Source organism: Nyctereutes procyonoides, unplaced genomic scaffold, assembly GCF_905146905.1.
Source record: "Nyctereutes procyonoides isolate TBG_1078 unplaced genomic scaffold, NYPRO_anot_genome, whole genome shotgun sequence".
Taxonomy (NCBI): domain Eukaryota; kingdom Metazoa; phylum Chordata; class Mammalia; order Carnivora; family Canidae; genus Nyctereutes; species Nyctereutes procyonoides.
The window spans coordinates 67,070,402-67,092,823 of NW_026575146.1; the positions used below are offsets into that span (position 1 = coordinate 67,070,402).

General features: G+C 45.6%; 1 protein-coding gene across 2 annotated transcripts in view; it reads right to left on the bottom strand.

Annotated features, from left to right (window-relative positions):
* The window catches only part of LOC129500888 (zinc finger protein 154-like), a 29,476-nt gene extending 8,946 nt beyond the window's left edge, over positions 1-20,530 (bottom strand). The window contains exons 1-3 of one of the 2 annotated variants that reach the window (XM_055311780.1): positions 20,155-20,418; positions 17,213-17,339; positions 9,042-15,874 (exon numbers count right to left, since the gene is read on the bottom strand). In XM_055311780.1, coding sequence (XP_055167755.1) covers positions 14,487-15,874; positions 17,213-17,339; positions 20,155-20,187 — 1,548 coding nt within the window. In that variant the 5' untranslated portion in view covers positions 20,188-20,418 and the 3' untranslated portion in view covers positions 9,042-14,486. Of the gene's footprint in view, positions 1-9,041; positions 15,875-17,212; positions 17,340-20,154 lie in introns of those variants that run through there. The other variant, XM_055311779.1, reaches the window with a different exon arrangement.
* Between the last annotated feature and the right edge of the window lie 1,892 nt (positions 20,531-22,422).

Here is a 22,422-nt window from a genome sequence, read left to right on the forward strand (position 1 = left end):
ATGCACACAGTCTCTTTCAGACTCAAAATGCATCCACTCTTAGCTAGAATGTAATAGACATTTTCTTGCTATTGGAATTCATGTAGACACAGGAGTTAGTCGATTTTGTAACTCTGTCTTTGCTCATGGCCATGACTTGGAAGAAACAGTGATGTTCAGCCGCTCTGAAGGAGGAGGAGAAGGAATTCTCTCTGCATCTGGTTCCCAAAGAGAACATCTTTCCTGCCTGTATATTCAGTGATTGTGTCCAAATCACAAAGCAATGCTATTTATTCATTTAATATTTCTTCATATCTTAAGATATATCCAAGTCCTTTAGATATCTGACATCTATCTCAAATGTAGAGCAACTTATTAAATTCTGTTGTTATGTGATAGCAGCTACAGCATTCTCATGCAGAGTGTGTGTGCAAAAGAGGCATCTGAACACCATTGTCTTGTCTCCTTGCTGAGGAGGGCTTATCATTGGTTCAAGTGTTTGCTGGGACTGTTGTGCATGAGGAATTGATGATATAGCAGGGAAAAAAGTGAAATGCAAATTGAAGAGGGCTATTAATGATTATGGAGTTATTCAAAGATAGTGGCAGAAATACTCTGGGGAAATATCAGTGGAGGGTGAAAAAACTAAGACCGCCGATAATTTTTATGAGGACACATTTAAGTCTGAGAAGAAATAAGAATTAAGCTGGAGCACCTGGATAACTCAGTAGAACATGTGGCTCTTGGTTTCAGGTTGTGAGTTTGGGCCCCATGTTAGACCTAGAGTTTACTTTAAAAAAAAAAAAGTTAAGCTGAATCCAAACTTGGCATTGTCTTTTTAAATCAGTTAATCAGTTTTATCCTAGGGGATTTGTAGTCTTTCTCATCATAGTTTTAACATCTAGATTCATAATAACTAGTGTTATATAACTTTTCTAGGCCTAATGACCATTAAAAGTGTTCTTTAATGAAGATTTTGCTCAAATATGTTGCATATTTTATTTTTTCTTTTTTCATTGATATCTTTGATACACAGTCCTTCAGTTAAATATTCACAAATTTATTTCAACCATTCTGTGTTGCAATTCTTAATAAGCATTTTTTAGTTATTCAGTGTTTTTAGGGTTGTCTTTTCTTTTACTAGCAATTCTTCAATACTCCAATGTCTTAGTTAATAATCCTTTTATTAAATTTTCCCAATCCAATTTAATGTGGAGGTTCTTCCTCCTGATTGAATCCTCCTAACTAATAACGAATTACTTCTGGCAATAGTCCTAGTGGATAAACCCATATGGACGGGATTTGGGGATTCGTTTGGCCAAACCCTTGGGCTTGAATGAAGTGCTGAAGTGCTGAACCCATGCATGACCCATGGTATGCAGTGACATCATAATGAATCCATTACCTAGAGTCAATTATGATGAAATGGCAACTGCAGCACATGCTTTGAGAGCAAGGGGATGATGTGATGAGTATTAAGGCAGTGATGGTGACTATAAGGAGTTTGGTCTGGGAAGGATTTGAATTCATGTTATTGATAACAAAGTGAAAATCGTAAGTTCACTGAGGTCCCCATGTGAGAAAAAGAGTTTCTATGATAGTCCTAAAAGAAACTGATTTCTGTAGCTGCAGGATTCCAATTGCTGAAAATCAAAACATTAAATTTATAACTTGCTGGATTACAATGACTGTAGAATATAGTCTTACAATGTTTCTCATGTGAAAGTTAGGGCATTGGTCGATAAAGTGGGATTCTGAATGTTGGAATGGGGACATCTGGTTGGATGCAAAGAAACTGACAATCTGGAATCCAAGTTAACCTGAGTCTCCCCTGATGTGGATAAAGGGGAACCCTCTTACATTGTTGGTGGGAATGCAAGCTGGTGCAGCCACTCTGGAAAACAGCATGGAGTTTGCTCAAAAAGTTGAAAATAGGGACACCTGGGTGACTCGATGGTTAAGTGCCTGCCTTCGGCTCAGAGTGTGATCCTGGGGTTCTGGGATCGAGTCCCACATTGGGCTCCCCACAGGGAGCCTGCTTCTCCCTCTGCCTGTGTCTCTACCTCTCTGTGTCTCTCATGAATAAATACATAAAATCTTTTTTAAAAATTGAAAATAGAGCTACCCTATAACCTAGCAATTGCACTACTAGGGATTTACCCCAAAGATACAAATTTAGTGATCTTAAGGGACACTTGCACCTCCAATGTTTATAGCAGGAATGTCCACAACAGCCAAACTATGGAAAGAGGAAAGAGCCCAGATGTCCATTGATAGATGAATGAATAAAGAAGATGTGGTGGTATGTATATGGAGTACTACTCAGCCATCAAAAAAAAAAAGAGGGGATCCCTGGGTGGCTCAGCAGTTTAGTGCCTGCCTTCGGCCCAGGGCATGATCCTGGAGTCCCGGGATCGAGTCCCGCATTGGGCTCCCTGCATGGAGCCTGATTCCCCCTCTGCCTGTGTCTTCCCCTCTCTCTCTCTGTGTCTCTCATGAATAAATACAATCTTAAATTTTATTTGCAAATTGCCATTTGCAATGACATGGATGGAACTAGAGGGTATTATGCTAAGGGAAATAAGTCAATCAGAGAAAGGCAATTATATGATTTCACTCATGTGGAATTTAAGAAACAAAAGAGGATCATAGGGGAAGAGAAGGAAAATTAAAACAATGAAATCAGAGAGGGAACCAAACCAAAAGAAATTTTAAAAAACATTTTATTTATTGGGACACCTAGGTAGCTCAGCGATTGGGCACCTGCCTTCAGCTCAGGTCATGATCCCAGGATCCGGGATTGAGTCCTACATTGGGCTTCCTGTGAGGAGCCTGCTTCTCCCTCTGCCTGTGTCTTTACCCCTCTCTCTCAGTCTATGTCTCTCAAATAAATAAATATTTTTAAAAATAAAATAAAATGAGAATGAGAGAGAGCACAAGAAGGGGGAGCAGGAGGCAGAGGGAGAGAAAGAAGCAGGCTCCCCACAGAGCAGGGAGCCCCATGTGGGCCTCAATCTCAGGACCCTCAGGTCATGACCTGAGCCAAAGGTAGATGCTTAACTGGCTGAGCCACCCAGGCACCCCCATAAGGCTCTTAATCATAGGAAACAAACTGAGGATTGCTGGAGGGGAGGAGGTTGGGGGGATGGGGCAACTGGGTGATGGACATTAAGGAGGGCATGTGATGTAATGAGCACTGGGTTTTATGTAAGACTGATGAATCACTGACCTCTACCTCTGAAACTAATAATACATTATATATTAGTTGAATTAAGGGGCGCCTGGTTAGCTCAGTGGTTGAGCATCTGCCTTTGGCTCAGGTCATAATCCCAGGGTCCTGGGATTGAGTCCCACATTGGGCTCCCCACAGGAAGCCTGCTTCTCCCTCTCCCTATGTCTCTGCCTCTCTCTCTGTTCTCTTATGAATAAATAAGATTTAAAAAAAAGAAAGGAAGGGAAGGAAGGAAGGAAGGAAGGAAGGAAGGAAGGAAGGAAGGAAGGAAGGAAGGAAGGAAGGAAAGAACAAAGAAACCTGGAGAGCAAGTATGGATATGGGTCCCAAGACTGTTTGACCAAGGAGGGTGGACTATATGAATAGAGAGGACCAAATTCATTGACATGGTGCAGTTACTAGAGATTCTGGATTTAGAGTGCTACCTCTTGCAGCTGGAGGTGACTTTTAACAGCCTACTAGTTCAGTTGATGGGCTTTGGATTCAATGGTGGCCTATGGTTAATGAGGCTGAAATGCTGAAGTTGATCTGGTGTGATATAAAAACAGAATTGAAAGGCTTGAGAATAGGAATGTTGGCTGTATTTATCATGTGGAAAGATGTACATCTACATCTGTATTAACCATGTTCTTTTTATTTTCTGTGTTTTAGAATGTTGACATCTTGAGGGCTCTACACACTTGGAAGAGACTGCCCTCCTATGCAAGCTAATTCCTAGAGATATTAAACAATTTGTCTAAGATCATGCCTTTCGTATGCAAACCACCCAATTCAAACTTTAGCCCCAACCACTTCCTTTATGTAACTCTCAAACATCACGCCACTGTTTTCCTTGCCCTAAATCAATGCAGGGCCAGGCAACAATTAGGGACCACTCCTGTGCCCCAAAGCCTGCCAGAATTTTTCAAATTAGCCGACCCTAAGTGATTTACCCTATCCTGCCTTGCCTTTCTCTTGGAAACAGTAGGAAAGTCTAGTGCCCATGTTCTGTCCTCACTCCTTTGTGCCTTCTGACTAACGCTGTTGCTTTCCTATGTGGCCATGTGTGGCATGGCATATTCCTGCTCTTGGGAATTATAATAACTTCTTACAGAGGCAAACCTGTCCATGTCACTATCCCATCACCTCTCTAAATTAAAACCCTGTGGGTATAATTAAAACAATTGGTGTAGGGAGAGTGGTGACTGACTGTTCCACAGAGGGGCATGCCATTTGATTGGTCTTGACTTACTAATTTGATTCATTTAACAGTTTACCTACAATGCCTGGGAAGGCATGGCTGGCTGGCTAATGACTCACTTGCACTTTGGCTCCCATTTCTTTTTTTCATCGTATTACTCTTAAATTTTATTAATGCTTTTGTTTGTGCATAATTTAGAACAAAATATATGCTTTAAAAAGTCTTTTTTTTTTAAAGAAAAATCTTGAGATTTTTCAAAAGATTTTGAGAGAGAGCATGAGCAGGGGAGGGGCAAAGGGAGAGGGAGAAGCAGACTCCCCACTGAGCAGGGAGCCCCATGTGGAGCTTGATCCATGACTTGAGCCTACAGCAGATGTTTGACTGAGCCACCCAGGTGCCCCTTTATCTTTTAAAATATTTTTTAAAATTTATGTATTTGAGAGTGTGAGTGGGGGGAGGAGGAGAGGGAAAGGGACAAGTAGGCTCTGCATTCCCTGACATGAGGCTCTATCTCATGACCCTGAGATCCTGACCTAAGCCAAAATCAAGAGTTAGATGCTTAACTGACTGAGCAACCCAGATGCCCCTACTGGCATTATTGATAAATAAATGCAGCTAAATCTAGGGCAGCAAATGTCATCCTTTCAGATACACACCAGAAGCATATACTAACATGCCAGAGTTTGGCAGCCATTTCTTTATGCTGTGCCTGTATACACTGCCATGGTATTCCAACATAAATTGTAAGAGACATGTATCTTTCTGGCTATCTTCATTTAGTCTTGGGTGCTGTAATCTTCTGGGAAATATAATTGGAGCCGATGGGTGCTATTTGATATGCTACTCCAGCATGCTAGGAGGGAGTGACTAAGATAATTGGTTATCATACAAGGTAAAGGCTGAGGAGTGAGGCCAGATTTCCCTCAAGACTGTGTTGGAAGTAAGTAGACCTAACAACACTGAAGTTAGCGTGGTCCATCCAGTTTTCTCCTGACTCTTGTAAGCAAGATCATACATTGATCTGTCTTTATAGAGGATGTCCCTGGTTTATTGGACCAGAGTTTTATCAGAGAGCTAAAGGAGCCCAGTGGCAACATTTCTCTTCACAGAAATCACAGTACCCAAAAAGCTTAAATGTTGCTTCCAAGGCAGATCTCTTCGTTGTTGCTTGCCCTGTTGCTGTCATACTTCATGTAATGTATAAAGGATCATTCATCCTTGAAGACTTATGGCTCAATGCTTAATGAAAAAGAGAGGAAGAAACATTTTGTTACTGTTCTAAGATACCTGAGGTTTCTCAATTTATATGAGATTACAAATCTCTGGGCCAATGTGCTGGGACACTCCTATGTGCCACCATGTATCAACATACTAGGAGTCTTTTCCTCAAAAAACCAGGATCCCACCTCCATTGTTCTCCTGTCTCCAGTCCCTCTGAGGTTGATGGAGACATCATAGAAAGGGAGGCCACTGCTCACAATAAAAGCCACTCATGGTGATCAGGAGTTTCACAGGTAAACATTCAAAGAAAGGACAAAGAAGGAAAAAAAATCAATTGGATACATACCAGAGACCAAAAGAAAAAAAAAAAGAAAAGAAAAAAGGAAAATTTTACCATCTTAGAGACATAAGTCTTTCTAAGAAATTTAGGAAAGGGATGCCTGGGTGGCTCAGTCTTTTAAATGTCTGAGTCTCGATTTCAGTTCAGGTCATAATCTCAGGGTTATGAGATTGAGCCCCCCATGAGTTGAGCTCTACACTAGGCATGGAGCCTGTTTAAGAGTATCTCTATCCCTTGCCCTACCTCATGCATGCTCATGCTCTCTCTCAAAAAAAAAAAAATAAATTTTATTTATTTATTCATTAGAGACACACAGAGAGAGGCAGAGACATAGCAGAGGGAGAAGTAGGCTCCCTGCGGGGAGCCCGATGCAGGACTCGATCCCAGAACCCCAGGTTCACAAACTGAGCCAAAGGCCGATGCTCAACCACTAAGCCACCCAGGCATCCGAAAAATAAAAGATTTAAGATAAAAGAAGGGTAAGGGGAAGAGAGAACTGACTGCATGTCCCAGGGAAAGTTTGCTGCCTAGAGGCACAGGCCCCTCCCCCTTATCTCTTATCAGCTACAGACAGAAAAGTACTAACCACAGCTACAGGTGGCTAAAAGTCTCAAACGGGGCACCTGGGTGGTTGGGTTCAGCTGGTGAAGCGTCTGGCTTTGGCTCAGGTCATGATCCTGGGTTCCTGGGGTCAAGCCAGAAGTCAGTTTCCTGCTCAATGGGAGCCTGCTTCTTCTTCTGCTACTCCCCCTGCTTGTGCTCGCTCTCTCTCTCAAATAAATAAAATCTTTGGGCAGCCCAGGTGGCTCAGCAGTTTAGCGCCACCTTCAGCCCAGGGCCTGATCCTGGAGACCCAGGATAGAGGACTCAGGATCGAGTCCCACATCAGTCTCCCTGCATGGAGCCTGCTTCTCCCTCTGCCTGTGTCTCTGCTGTGTGCTCCTTCTCTCTGTCTTTCATTAATAAATAAATAAAATCTTAAAAAAAAGTCTCAAACAGGAAAAAAATCTAGATATAGGAGGAGAAAATGAAAGGTACTTAAATATGTATATACTTTTTTTAAAAAAAGATTTTATTTATTTATTCATGAGAGACAGAGAGAGGCAGAGACATAGGCAGAGGGAGAAGCAGGCTCCATGCAGGGAACCCGATGTGGGACTTGATCCCGGGATCACGACCTGAGCCGAAGGCAGACGTTCAACCGCTGAGCCACCCAGGCATCCCAAATATGTATATACCTATATGTATATTTATATATAAAATATATATACCTATATATGCTTATATATACAATTTTAACATAGATATAGTTAGTTGTATATATGTATATATAATATATACTAAAAACAAAAGTACATAATTTGAAATGTACAATTTATATACTAGAACTTTATATAATAAATTATGTATATTATATGCATTGCAAATATGTAACATTTTTATACTAAAAATATTATATAACAAAATGATGAGGGCACTGCTTAAGTTATCTTAGAACTGGTGTTGTATAGACACAAACACCAAAGATAACTTAAGCATTTGCAAAAATACACTGACAAAACATCATGGATTTAATACTAGGGCCCAAATTATAGTTAATTTAATATTAACTGGAGATCTCACTAAATTTAAATATTGTATGCCTTATCTATAATCTTAAAAAAGGTAATATAAAAGAGAATAATAGGTATGTCTCACTTTATATAGCCTTCTCTAAATTCCACCCCCCCCCGCCAAAATATCCCATATTGGGCATAGATACCTTCACACAATGAGTAATAAAATCTTCAGCAATTATAAATTGGCTTGATAAGATAGGACCCCATGAAACCACTTCAAGGATTAAATTTTATGATATAAAACAATTTTTCGGGATCCCTGGGTGGTGCAGCGGTTTGGCGCCTGCCTTTGGCCCAGGGCGCGATCCTGGAGACCCGGGATCGAATCCCACATCGGGCTCCCGGTGCATGAAGCCTGCTTCTCCCTCTGCCTATGTCTCTGCCTCTCTCTCTTTCTCTCTCTGTGACTATCATAAATAAATAAAAATTTAAAAAATTTTTTTTAAAAAAACAATTTTTCCCATTCTTAATCTTGGAAAACATAATGGGCACATATTGATGGACTACTACAACCTCAATGCTATGATTCCACTAAGGGCCACACTCAATGTCCAACAGTATTAAAATTACTGACTCTATTACAGAAATAACAAGGAAGTATTCTATTCTTAAAGCTCTGGTTGATATTGGTCTGTTCAGTGCCTAATTCAGCAGCCTCTCAAATTGCTATCTGTCTTCACTTCCAAAGGGACAAAATATGCTTTTTCCAGACTACCTATAGGGTACCTTGAAAGCTTCACCATAACACATACTCTTTGCAGACAATGTCTAAACTGCATTTACTTCTTCCAGCAGTATTGATTATATTGATGACAACCTTCTTCAAGGAGTTTTACCTGACACACTATGGACATTCAGGTCCAACGTCTTTGAGTCCTTTTTGGGTTCTGGTGGCAACATACTCATCACCTATAAATAGTCCTTAATTTCATTGATAATGCTACTTACAGATCAGCTCCCCTTAAAGGGGGGGGGGTCCCTTCAACAAAAACCTCTAAAATCTGACTAAATTAAAATCAATATGCACTCCCAGTAGTTCCCTCAGAGAGTCCATCACTATAGAGGCACTGGTAATCCCTTTTCATGCCTCCTTGAGTCTCTGGAACACTCAGAGCGGACAGTTGTCCAAAGGCTTCTGATACAAAAAACTGCCCCTCTGCATCATGTACCATGAACCATTGTTTTATTTTATTTTTATTTATTTTTATTTTTTTAATTTTTTAAAGATTTTATTCATTAGTGACAGAGAGAGAGAGAGAGAGAGAGAGAGAGAGAGAGAAGCAGAGACACAGGCAGAGGAAGAAGCAGGCTCTATGCAGGGAGCCCGATGTGGGCCTCGATCCGGGGTCTCGAGGATCATGCCCCAGGCTGAAGGCGGCGCTAAACCGCTGAGCCACCCGGGCTGCCCTTATTTTTATTTTTTAAAAGATTTTATTTATTTATTCATGAGAGACACAGAACAAGAGACATAGGCAGAGGGAGGAGCAGGCTCCCTGCAGGGAGCCCAACAATGCAAGACTTGATCCTAGGCCCCAGGATCACGACCTGGGCCAAATGCAGATGCTCAACCACTGGCCGCCCAGGCATCTCTACCACGCACCTTTAAAGGATAAATGACTGGCTACTACTGGGCTCTCCTGGATGTAAAGAGACCCCACATAGAACCCAAACCTGCAACTCTCCCAACCTAGCTGCCCATAATGCTTTGGATCATGAAAATAGCACCCCCACAAGCTTGGAAGAGCTACCAAGTTCTCCTTAAGATGGGATGAAACTAAACCTAAGCCCTCAGGTGTCCACCTGCAGAGGGGGAGATGTTCTATGTTCTCAGTCCCATGCCAGATGCCATGTTACTGGAGAAGGTCACCTCTTTCCCAAACACATCAGCTATCTGGGGAGCCCCTTTGGATTAAATGAGCCAAGAGTAATGAGAGTTTGTATGAAAGGCATTGCCAGCCATCATATGCGATGGAGCTCAGTGAAATGTTGCTGCTTTCCACTCCTAAGCTAGGATGTTCCAGACTAAGAATGGGATGGACAAGAAAACAAACTTGGCCAAACTTCAGGCAGTCATCTAATTGGACCACATACCTTGGTAACAAATGATCCTACCTTACATCTATCATAAACTATTGGGACATTACCTAAAAATTGCCCATATCAGGGTAAAGAACTTTGGGACCTTCTTGCCTCACAGACACTCACAATATAAATAAAAACCACATCACAAGGCCTTTCAAGGACACTACTTATTCCCTTCGGAATTACTGATATGATGGTTAGTAACTAATGCAAGAGATTTTTTAAAAACTGGGTTGAATGGCCATCTTCCAGGAATAGGTCTCCCCCACAAAAAAGTTACAAACTCAACGGATACTTCAGCAGTTTCAGCCAAGTCGGAATAACCTAAGGGTAAGGAAAAGAAAGGAGGTCTACAAAGAGGATAAAGAGGGACAGCTTTGAAAAGGAAACATCAAGGATGAAGTTTTAAGCTTTTCATAAAGTACCTAGTGCCAGGGTTCCTAAGTGGCCTCTGCAATACTGTTTATACACAGGACAAAAAGGAATTACAATTCTGGTTAGCCAATAGCCCTCTTTCTATTTTGCATGAATAGGCTACCTCGTGCAATGTAGACTCTAAGTTGCCTACCTGAAAGATTATTTAGGTAAGGTATCTTCTTAGGTAGATCCATCAGTTGTTAAAATGTCAGCTTGGTGTTTTCAGCTATGTGAAATACAGATTAGAAATGAGAGGCTTAATTCTCCCTGTTGATTCTCCCCTCTCTTCTGTCACAGCATTTTGCTTAGAGAATTTATGAGTACCCCCCCATCCCTTTGAAGACTACACATCTTTTGCCACTAGGACTCCCTTACTCCTCCATTCATGACCTATATTTTTTAATTCCAAAAAGTACTGTCATACAAATAAATTTCCTTTTCCTCTATAAAAAATCAATAAAATAACACATATGGCTACTCCGGTTACAAACATAAAGTTAGGAAAAAACAAACAAACAAACATAAAGTTAGGATAAACTGTGTGTGACAAACGTGCTGTCAAGTGACCTTACTTGAGGACAGGTTCTATTTATCTTAAAAATACATATGTAATGGGTTCTGTTTGTATAACAGGGTGAGATTTTTTCTGTCTTTGCAATGTCTTTGCTGATTTCTTGTGCACATCACAGTCCAACTTAATACTTACTCAATGTGATACAAGAAGAAATATATTTGGTCTTGGTCCCATGTGTCCTGTTCCTGGCACATAACTCCTACAACCCTTGTTAACTCCTGGAATATAGGAGTATCTTGTGTATTTCATAAGGAGCCCCCTTTTGAGCACCTGAATTTACGCTAATGAGGTATATTGGCGGGGGGACCCTAATCAGGATGGGGAATGGTCATCAGACACACCAGGATTAGAGGGCTGGAACTTGAATCCCCTCCGCTGATCCCCTTGGGAAAGTGCTGGAGCTGGAAATTAAAGCTCTATAAAAACTCTTGAACAATTGAGGAGCCTCTATATTTGTAAACATGCCTGGAGGGTGGCACATCAAGGCTCCATGAGGACAGAAGCTCCTGCACTGGAGACCCTTTTGTACCTCACCCTATGAACTTCTTCATCTGCCGGTAAACATACTTCCCAGAGTCCTGTGAGCCACCCCAGCAAGACAGTCAAGTAAGAGGAGGGGTCAGGGGAGCCTCTGATTTATAGCAGGTCAGTAAGAAGCAGATTACTCCTAACAGGACATATTCTACTCTTCGTAATGGCATTTTCAAATATATTCCCAAAACCGAAAAGACTATTAGAAAGTTGTTATTCTGTCATTATTTATCATTCTATGGTTGCTCTTTCATCTACCCTATGCACTTAGTGATTTCTTTATGATACCAGACATTGTCATTCACGCCTAACCCCTTCAGAATATGTTTCTAAAGGGCAGCCTGGGTGGCTCAGCAGTTTAGCGCCGCCTTCAGCCAGCGTGTGATCCTGGAGACCCTGGATCCAGTCCTGTGTTGGGCTCCCTGCGTGGAGCCTGCTACTTCCTCTGCCTGTGCAAAGATACCAGAGAACTGGAACTCTCATACACTGCAAGTGGGAATACAAAAGGAATAATCATTTTCCATGACAATTTGGTATTCTTTAAGAGGTCATACATTCATTCACCTACACTGGGATTCCAGTATGGACAAGAGAAAGGAACAATACCAATAGGAACAGTGGTATCCAAATCCAATAGCAGTTTTTTTTTTTCTCTTTTCTTTTTTTTAAGAAGGGTTTTTAGGGATTTGGGGGATGGTTGCAATTTTATTTATTTACTCAGAAAGCCCCAGCAGGGCAGAGGTGGGCAGTCGCCAGGAAGGGAGGGTGGGGCAGAGGGAAAGGGAGAGAGAGAATCTTAAGCAGGCTCCACACCCACAGCAGAGCTCAACACAGGGTTCACTGGGCTTGAGCTCACAACCCTGAGATCGTGACCTGAGCCCAAATCAAAAGTCGGAATGCTTAACCAACGAGGCACCCAGGCGCCCCTTCTGCCGCAGTTTTACCTACAGCCATCCAAACTGGAAGCAATTAAAATATCCATAAACACATGAATACATAAATAGTGCACTGTCGATAAAACATACTTCTCAAAGAGACAAAGAATGGACTGCTCATATAAGCATCATAGGTGAATTTTAAAATGAGTATGTCACATGAGGGGACCCAAGGAAAAGGAGGACGAAACGCTTTAAGACTTCAATCATAGAAATTCTAGAAAATGCAAACTTATCTAGTATAATGAAAAGCAACTCAATGCCTGCCTCCAGGAGAGATTATTAAAGGTCACAAAGTAAATGTGGGGGTGATGAAAAGGCTTATTAATCATGATTGATGGCTTCATGGGTTTATGTGAATGTCAAAATATCAAATTGCAACAATTTAATGATGGACACTGAATGCCATTTACACCTTATTATAACTTAAGAAAAGTATATGATTCAAGTTGTCTGGATTCCATACGCTTTAGAACAAGTTTGCCACCATAGTGACTCCACCGTCTGTCTCCTCATCAGAAGGAACTTGCCTCAGTGGTAGCAAAAATAGGTGAGCAGTGAAGGTGTTTCCAGTTCATTAAACAGGGATACTGGCTGAGTCACAAAGACCTCATTGCTGCACTAAGAGATCTCTCCTGTCTCTGTCCTGTTTTGCTGCCACGCACAGTAATGGCCTTTGGACAGCCCAGAGGCACCAAGGAATCCACAAAACCTTTAGAGTATTTTTTCTGACAGGTCCTCAGCTACACAGGATAGATCCTTCTGGAGGTCCTGAGAATTTCTGAACCTACCCATCCTTCATAGTCCTGGTGCCTAAACATTGTGCATGCTCTTCTCAAAGAGGCACATTCCAACCACTTTCTTGGTCTCCTGCACTATTAATCCAGTGTTTCTGGGACCATGATCATTCCCCTGGCATTACACTCTCAAAACTAGTGATGTTACCCTTCAGAATTCAGGATACCAAGACCCGTGGCTCTGCTGCTGGGCCTGGGGAATAGATTTCCTTCACCAGCGCTGAGCACCATGCCATCCATACCCCCGTGAACAAGAGAACAGGATCACGTTGCTCAGAAGCACTGAAGGTTGTCAAATAACCAACAATTGCCTCCTCTTTGGGTTGAAATGCCAACCCCACAAAACATCCTGGCATCCAACTATAAGTTAGGACCACAGAGCCCTGTAGTCTTTCCTTAAAGGCTCTGAGCAGCCAAAGGCTTTGAACAGCTATCTTCTGCCATCATACAGTCCCTTCTGAGGTACACAACTCTGTTCATCCCTTCATGCTAGCAAATAGTTGCTCTCAACACACACACACAGTGAACAGACTCCCCAAGATTAATGGTGGCTTAGGGGGGCCCGGGTGGCTCAGCAGTTTAGCACCGCCTTCAGCCCAGGGTGTGATCCTGGAGACCTGGGATTGAGTCCCACGTCAGGCTCCCTGCATGGAGCCTGCTGCTCTCTCTGCCTGTGTCTCTGCCTGTGTCTCTGCCTCTCTCTCTCTCTCTCTCTCTCTGTCTCTCATGAATAAATAAATAAAATCTTAAAGAAAAAAAAAGTAAAGACACTTACCAAAAAAAAAAAAAAAACAAGCAAAGATTAATGGTGGCTTAATACGATCTTTACTGTCACAAAGCACGAGCGATGGGAGGCAGACTGTTCCTGGGTTGGTGACTTGGGAGACTGGGGGATTGCATCATCAGAGAGTTTCACAAGGACCACAATGTCCCCGAATAATGTAGTCCACCTTTTCAAATCACCAATAATCCTCTAGGACAAAACTGGGTGAGATCCATGCCTTCTCTTCAGGGAGGAAAAATAGGAAAGGAGTCAGTGCTCAGGCAACTCGTTAGTCACCCAGCAATTGCCCTGACAATGGGGATGGCCCTGGGCAGGTTGGAAAAGTACGATGCAGCTGCCGCACACCTGAGATTTATACAGATGTTTGAATGCGTGAGCTTCAACACAGGCAAATGGCACCCTCACAAGGGACCTCTTCCAGTGTTGTTACATTCCACTTATAAATACCTGCACATTTAAGGTAGTTCTCCCATCTGCAATTTGTGATATCCTCTGAGGTGAGTCCTTCGGGTGAAGGCTCTCCCAGAGTCACTGCATTCAGAAGGCCTTTCACTACTACGAGTTCTCTGGAGTGCAATGAGGCTAGCCTCTGGTTGGCCACTTCCCACAATTTCCACCACATTCGCAGGCTTTCATTTAAGGAGATAACGTGGTGTTGTAAGAGCTTGGACTTCTAGGTAAATATTAGCCTACGTTCAAATACTCACAAAGCCTTTTTCAATGTGAAAATTTGAATGGTCACTGAAATGGAAGACACGTCAAACGTTTCCCAAAGTCACTGTACTCCTAAAGCCTTTATCCAGTGTGCACTTTTCCGTGCTTAATGAGGCTAGAACTATGGCTAAAGGATTTGCCACATTCGTGGCACCTGTAAGGTCTTTCTCCAGTGTGAATTCTCCTGTGTTTAATGAGGCTGGAGTTTTGAGTGAAGGATTTTCCACATTCACTGCACTCATAAGGTCTCGATCCAGTGTGTACTCTCTGGTGTTTGAGAAGACTGGAACTGTAAGTAAAGAATTTCCCACACTCGCTGCACTCATAAGGCCTTTCTCCCGTGTGAACTCTCCGATGTTGAAGCAGCGCAGAGCTTTGGCTAAAAGATTTCTCACATTCGCTGCACTTATAAGGCCTTTCTCCACTGTGAACTCTACGGTGTTCAATGAGGCTGGAGTTTTGAGTGAAGGATTTTCCACATTCGCTGCACTCATAGGGCCTTGATCCTGAGTGAACCCTCTGGTGTTTAATGAGACTGGAGTGGTAGGTAAAGAATTTCCCACATTCACTGCACTCATAAGGCCTTTCTCCAGTGTGAACACTGCGGTGTTGAAGGAGTGCAGAGCTTTCACTGAAGGATTTCCCACATTCACTACACTCATAGGGCCGTTCTCCAGTGTGAATTCTCCGATGTTTAATGAGGTTGGACTTGTTGCTAAATAATTTCCCACATTCATCACACTCGTGAGGCCTTGCTCCAGTGTGAACTCTCCGGTGCTGAATGAGGCTAGAGCTCTGCCTGAAGGACTTCCCACATTCCCCACACTCGTAAGGCTTTTCCCCAGTGTGCACTCTCCAGTGGTCACTGAGGCTGTAGCTTTTGCTAAAAGATTTACCACATTCACTGCACATGAAGCATCTTTCTCTAGGGAGGTCTCTCTGGGGATGAACAAGTGCATGTGTGCAAGTGAAGTCCTGCGTGCCTTTTCCCCAGTTGTGTTGTGCTTTCCTTCCATGAGAGGATGCCCCGTACTCGGTTCTCCTGCATGACTTCTCCCTGGTGTGTGTGGCCTGATGCTGGAGCAGTCTTGAGGTGGCCAAGCTGTCCCTCACAACCTCCCCACAGGAAAAAGGTTTCCCTGATACACAGAATTCATTGTCCTTCACAAAAGAGGCTCTGCCCATGCTGCTTCTGAAGCATTTCTCTCCAGTGTGCTGCTTCTGGTGCTGAAGGTTTGCACCAAAATACCACTGTTTCTCACAGGCCCCAATCTGGTAGTGATTCTGTCCACAAAGTGTTGCCTGGTGCTCGGTGGAGAGCAAAATGTCTCTCAGGTCCTGGCCACACACCTCACGAGGATGGACCTCTTGGGGGGACACAACTGCCTTCAAAATCCTGACCTGTGACACTCCTTGCACAGACACTCTCTGCTCTGGGGCCTCCTCCTCATCTGCTCCAAGCCTACAACCTGAAAGCAAGAAATGCTGGTGAAGTGCATGCTGCCTTTGGTGGGAGGGGGCAGCTCCTATACGAGCTACAAATGTGTGTCTAACAAACCCAGGAACCAGTGAATGGGATTGTTTGCAGGACTGGGGAGATGGTTCAGGTTGGGAGGATGGGGCTGCTTAGCAGTGGCAGGCTACAAAGAGCACAGAATGGGAGAGGCCTCATGAGGTGAAGGATGCAAGCATGTGGTGTGACACAGAGGAGAGAGATTGGTCTGCAATTCATTCCTCTGCAAACAACTTTCCAAAGAAACGTATCTCCTACTGACACACCTATTCCATGCAGAAGGGTGTGTCAAGACCCAAGGAAATAGGACTGGAACCTGGCAGGCGGTGTTCAAGGACTGCTTAAGAACACAGGCACACCTCTTGACATACAGCAGCCAATGTGCAAAGTACTGTTGGTGGAGTAGCAGGAAAAACAAGTGAGAGATGGATCCCAGAAATGTGAGGTTCACCTCAGGCCAGAAGCAAGAGTAGAAGTGACAAGTAACAGACTTGACAAGTCGGCAAAGTGCCAAGAAAGGGGAAGAAAAGATAGAAATGAAATGTGGACTCTGGCATCAAAATACTAGTCAAACAGAATGGGCTTCTGGTATGATCTGAACACACAGCATCTCCCCCAGGTACCACTGCAGGCCTGGCTTCCTCTGAGCCATCATGTTGTATGTGGGTCAATGTACCCACTGTGAACCACCACAGGTTCTCCAATCCAACCCCACGCCCATAATCAGCAAGTACATGGCAACTTTATGATACAAGTGCTAAGGAAAAGACAGGACAGATGAGCAGCCATCAGTATCCCAGAACAACGCAGCACACGACAGCCCATGGCAAAGAGAACTAAACAGTCCCCAGAGAAGTCTGGACAGAGTCTCACGAGAACAGCCCATGCTCCATAGAAGTAGTAACTTTGTCAGAGACAGCAAGTCCTGACATAGGCAGGCACGAGGAAGCCTCAGCTAGAGAAAAGCAGCAGACCTGGAGCATGCAGATATCCTGCATCTAGACAAAGTCACCCAGTCAGGGAGAGGGCAAGAAAGCTGATATCCATTAGGTTCACTGCAAGACTCCTGACCCCGATTCCTTCCCTGAAAGGCAGCAGGAAAGCTAGTGTTGGGGCGGCTGCTCAAGGAAGGAAGGCAGTTCACTGACCTCAGCCTTAGCAACTACAGCACCTACCCCTAGAACGGGGGAAGGAAGCAATGCTCATGGCCCCTATGCAAAGACAGACTGCTCCTGGGGACAAAGGGAAGGGCAGAGACTAGCTCAGGGCACAGGGGTGGGGTTGAGGGTCTTACCCAAGGAGGTTATAAGTGCCAAGTTCTCCAGCATCACATCCTGGTACAGACATCTCTGAGCCTCATCAAGGAGACCCCATTCCTCCCAGGAGAAGTACACGGCCACGTCTTCAAAGGTCACCCTGCCCTGGCATGATGGGGACAGATGAAACCACAAAAAGCCCCTCTCCCAAGAACCCATTTCCCTTTTCCCACCCACATCTACCCTATGCCCATCCTCCCCCTGATCTCCCCATCTGACAGAAGAAACCAGGCCCCAGTGCCTGGGTGCCATGGCGCCACTGTCTCCTCATGGGCCCACTGATCACAGGGCCCGCCGACACAACAAGAGGCAGGTGGACAAGTACACATCTAAGTTGCAGACCTGGCACAGAAGGATCCTCCCGGCCACCCAGGCTATTCCGCTGAATACCAGGGCCCTGGCATCACCAGGCATACTCCCTCTCCAAGTACACAACATTCTTGAGACTGGAGCCCAAGGCCACATGCCTATGGTCATCACTGCCTCACTGTCCCACACCACAGGAATCTCCCTGGCCTCCCCACATGTTACTTGTATTTTAATCACCTCCTCTTCAACCCACTGGTGAGTGCAGGAGTCTCATCTTAGGGTTATGGGGATGGCCAAACACACGACACCTGACCCTGTACAGAGGAGACGGATAGCACTTTACTAATCACATATATTCACAGCCTGGGAGAGGAGGACACCACACCCCACACAGGCCCACATGGGGGTGGCACTCTCAGAAAGAGTGAACAGCCGGGAGCTGTAGGATCTGAGCTTTGTGGGATCAAGAGGGTGAGGTACCTCCTGGTTCCTGTAAGAGGATGTGATTGGCTTTTCTGAATAACTCCATGGGCTGGTAGGGACCTGAAACCCATACAAAGGATAAGGAGGGGGATGCCTGGGTGGCTCAGTTGTTGAGCGTCTGCCTTTGGCTCAGGTCGTGATCCTGGGGTCCTGGGATCGAGTCCATAGGGACTGGGATCAGGCTGCCCACAGGGAGCCTGCTTCTCCCTCTGCCTATGTCCCTGCCTCTCTGTCAGTGTCTCTCATGAATAAATAAATAAAATCTTTCAAAAAAAAAAGGGGGGGGTGGGATAAGCAGGAAACACACCTTTGATGAAAGGCTGTTTCTTTAGGAGACCTTGTCAACGGCAGAAGAGCGGGGAGAACTTATACTCACACCATGAGTTCCTCCACCTTTCACCAGACATAAAGTCATAACAGGGAACCTGTTCTGTTTTAGGAACCGTATGTAGATCTGAAGATACCTCCTCTCAAGGTCCTCCTCCACCTGTACTGCACTTGTTGTCCCCTCAGCAATCACAGTCTCCCTCTGTCCTGACCCTCATCCAAAGCCAAGGTTGCTGGGTGGCCTACCCCAAGCTTAGTGACTCTCACAGGTGATCACATCAGCACATTACACATGACCTTATTCCTCCAGGATGAAATACCCCAGGCCCTACTAAAGTCCTCACAAAACCCTGGTGGAGTTCAGAGTGGAGAAGCACTAGCGCAGTGCTGAGTGTCACCATCTTGTCTTAATTCCTCCTCAGCTCCGGATCCCTCTTCTGTCTACTCTTCTGCTGGAAACCTTGCCCACCTGCCCAGGTATCCAGTCTTGGACGCACTCTTCCTTCATGGCCACTCACATCCCTCATCTCTGAAGTCATACAATCACCTAAGTATCCAGTCCTGGTTCTCTTTCCCCCCTCAACTTCCTGGCACCAGAAGAGCTTTATCACCATAACCAGAAGACTGCTCCTCACAAATGTGTCTCACGGCTCACTCACCCGGGGCCACACAGGAGCCATGATGGTTTTAGATGTCTCTCTTCTGAACCCCTCCCCAGATTTCCAGACCTGTGTGTTTGACTGCTCACTTAATGCATCCACTCAGTGCTCTCCAAAACATCTCCCACCAACATCACTCATCTCAGTTGATGGAGCTTCCATTCCTACAGCTGCTAAGAAAAAAAACCCTAGAGATAACCCCTGAATCCTCCATTTCACCCTGTCTCTGTCCACATAGAAAATACAGTTGTCACTTTTTAAAACACATATCCAGAATACAATGACATCGAACCCAGCACTCTGGTCCAAAAACCCTCACCTAGCCTATGACAGTAGCCTCCACCCTGATCGTCCTGCCTCCTCCCTCAGCCCATAGTGTATACTTCATGCTATGGCGGGATGGAGCCTATCAGGACCTTGTAATACCACATGGCTGCTCATATCCAAGCCTCCCATTACCACCAGAGGACACACCCAACTTCCCAGGTAGTTATTCCAGTCCTGATTCCTGTCCGCCTTCCTGCTCTTTGCTCCCACCCTTAAGAAAAAAGAACGGTGGTTTCCTAGACAGTTCCAGCTGAGTGTTAATTCAAGCATGTGCACACCGTGTTTGATGCTCCTGGGATAACCGTGCACACACCGGTTGTCAGAATGGCACTTCAGAGTCCCGGGACACAACAATGCAGAAGACAAGCGGGTGGGGGTCAGGTCAGGGCCAGTGAAGGCGTGGGCCACCTCCCACTTGTTCGTGTCGGCTCCATAAGCGCTTCTGCAGCCGCGGGAATTGGGGAGAGTCCAGCCTTTGACCGAGTCCACGGCGGGTTCCACGGACTCAAAGCTCCCTGTACCCTTGCCCGGCCCAGAAGACCAGGCCTGCGCTGGCAGGCAAGCTGTGTGCCTCAGCGCTCACTACCGCCCCTTAGGTGTGCCCCTCCCCTGCAGCCCGCTCCCGCACGCCAGCGAGCGCGCCGGAGCTCACACACGGGGGCCCGCCCACCCGCGCCTGCCTCTGCGGGACACGGGAGCCTGGGCCGCAGGGACGCGAGCAGACGCCCGGCGCTCCGGCCTCGAGGATTTGCGCCGGGGGGGGGGGGGGGGGGAGCGCGGGGAGGGCGAGGAGGGCCCAGGGGACGAGCGTTTACCTGCGTCGGGGCCCTGGACGCCGCCGCCGTCATCGGACTCGGGGTGGGGAGCGGACAGCCGGCCCGGGGGTCCCTGTTCTGTCCCCGGCGCGGGGCAGCCCGGGCGGCGTTTCCGAGCCGCGGACTCGCAACGGTGCAGCAGGGTAAGCGGCTCCTCGCGCCCCTTCTGTTGCGTCAGATCAATCTGAACGCAGAACGCCAGAGACCCTCACCAGGTGAACCAAAACAAGAGCAGCTGTCATGGCCGCCCTGAGGAGACAGCAGGAAGTCCCGCCCTCGCGATGGGGGCCACACGCGGAAGAGCCTTTCTTTAAGTTGTCATTGGAGAGCGACGCTGCCACTCGACTCCGGGCATTTTGGGTAAAGTAGTCTCCGCATTTACGAAGGCCGGGGTCAGGGACATCTGGCAGGTAAGGCCCGAGTCCTGCAGGTTAGTGCGTCTGAAAAGGCCGATTCTGTTGTTCTTCGCTTCCTCTTTGAGAGAATGTTATCATAGTCTTGCGCAGTGGTCCCTGCCACAGATCACCCAAATGTTTGGATACTTATTTCAGACCCAGCGAAATTCGCGGTCTCTTGGAGGCCGAGAATATTTCTGATGATCCTAAAGGCTACAAACCAAAGAAATACATCATTCCATAGTGTCTTTACGTCACAAGATGTCCTCCCCGCTTAGTGGAAGTTAATAAACATTACCTTATTTCAATTAGTATCTCATGGTCCCATTGGTGACTGTGTCACGCCTCAACAATATAGGCAGGTGGGCCGACAGATGGCACCTAAGCTCTGGCCCTGCCATTCACTGCCACAACACCCCCTCTTTCCAGGCAGTGCTCCTGGGGTTCGTCAGGTCGCCTTTCCCAGACACCTCCATTACGTGGGCTCACCTTTACTGTTATGCCAATATGGGGGTCCTGGGTCATGAGTGCACAGACCCTTTCCGTGTGCACCTTACTCTTGCTGCCACACCTCTCGCAACTGCATTCCCACAGCCACAGCTCCTCCTTGCCCTACATCATACTTATCTCCTCCACCTCTCTAATTGTTACTCAGCATACATCGCCCAGAATACGCTTGGCAGATTCAGACAGGATCAAGTACTATCCCAGACTATGATTTCCCCATTGGCAGAGGCAGCCATGAGTCCTATCAAGAAGGCCTCCCTCCCTGTTCCTTGCTTCAATGTCGTTAACCAAGAATCAAATCAGATTCAGATCCCGATGGCTCTCCTGCGGTTGTCCTGCACTTGATATCCCCTCACCAACCTTCGGAGTCCTTGGTTGGAGCAGGGCAGAGAGGAGGGGGCCTCTGGGGGTGGGGCGATCCCTATCCTGTCCTGGAGTCAATCACCTTGATCCTTACCTGGCACTATGGAGAAAACCAGGAGGAGAATGGGGGCGGTCCTGCCCTAACATCATTCCTAGGCAGGGAATTGCCCCTCTGCTGGGCTTTCATTGGAGCAACTCACCTGTCCTTGGACCAGTGTTTTCTGGTTAATATAGGTCCCATTACTCCAGGGGCCTGTTGTGAAGGATGTCCTTAGTGTCATGTGCGGGAAAAGAAGAGGTCTTGGGTATCATAAGGGGCGCTGGAAATTGCAGGGATTTCAAGGCAGAGGCCTGGGGACTTTGTGCTTTCTTAGAAGGGCCACAAGCATAATGCAGGGGAGTCATGTCTGCAATTCATCACATATATGTAGAGATAAAAGGGATGAAAATGTTTTCTGCTACCCATCCCAAGTTCTCTCCTCAGACTTTTTTTTTTTTTTTTTTTTTTTTTTTAAGATTCTATTCACTTATTCATGAGAGACACACAGAGAGAGGCAGAGAGGCAGAGACACAGGCGGAGGGAGAAGCAGGCTCCATGCAGGGAGCCCGACGTGGGACTCGATCCCGGATCTCCAGGATCAGGCCCTGGGCTGAAAGCAGCGCTAAGCTGCTGAGCTACCCGGGCTGCCCCTCTCCTCAGACTTTTATAACAAAAGACATTAACAAAAGAAAACCATAAGTTTATTAGTATGTATATCTCATATGTACATGAGAGAGAGTCTGGGTTGAATAACTCAAAGACATGGATTTGTTTTCAGTCTTACAGAACATCTTTAACGAACAGTACAATATTAGAGAAGTAGCAAGACAAGGGAAAAGTACCTGAGTCTCTAGGGGTGGCATATTGTGGGAAGGCAAGCACAGATAGATAAAGGATAGTTAGTAAGGTGTGTTTTGTAAATTCCTATGGTGCTGTCGCCAGGCTGATAAGGGTCTAAAGTTG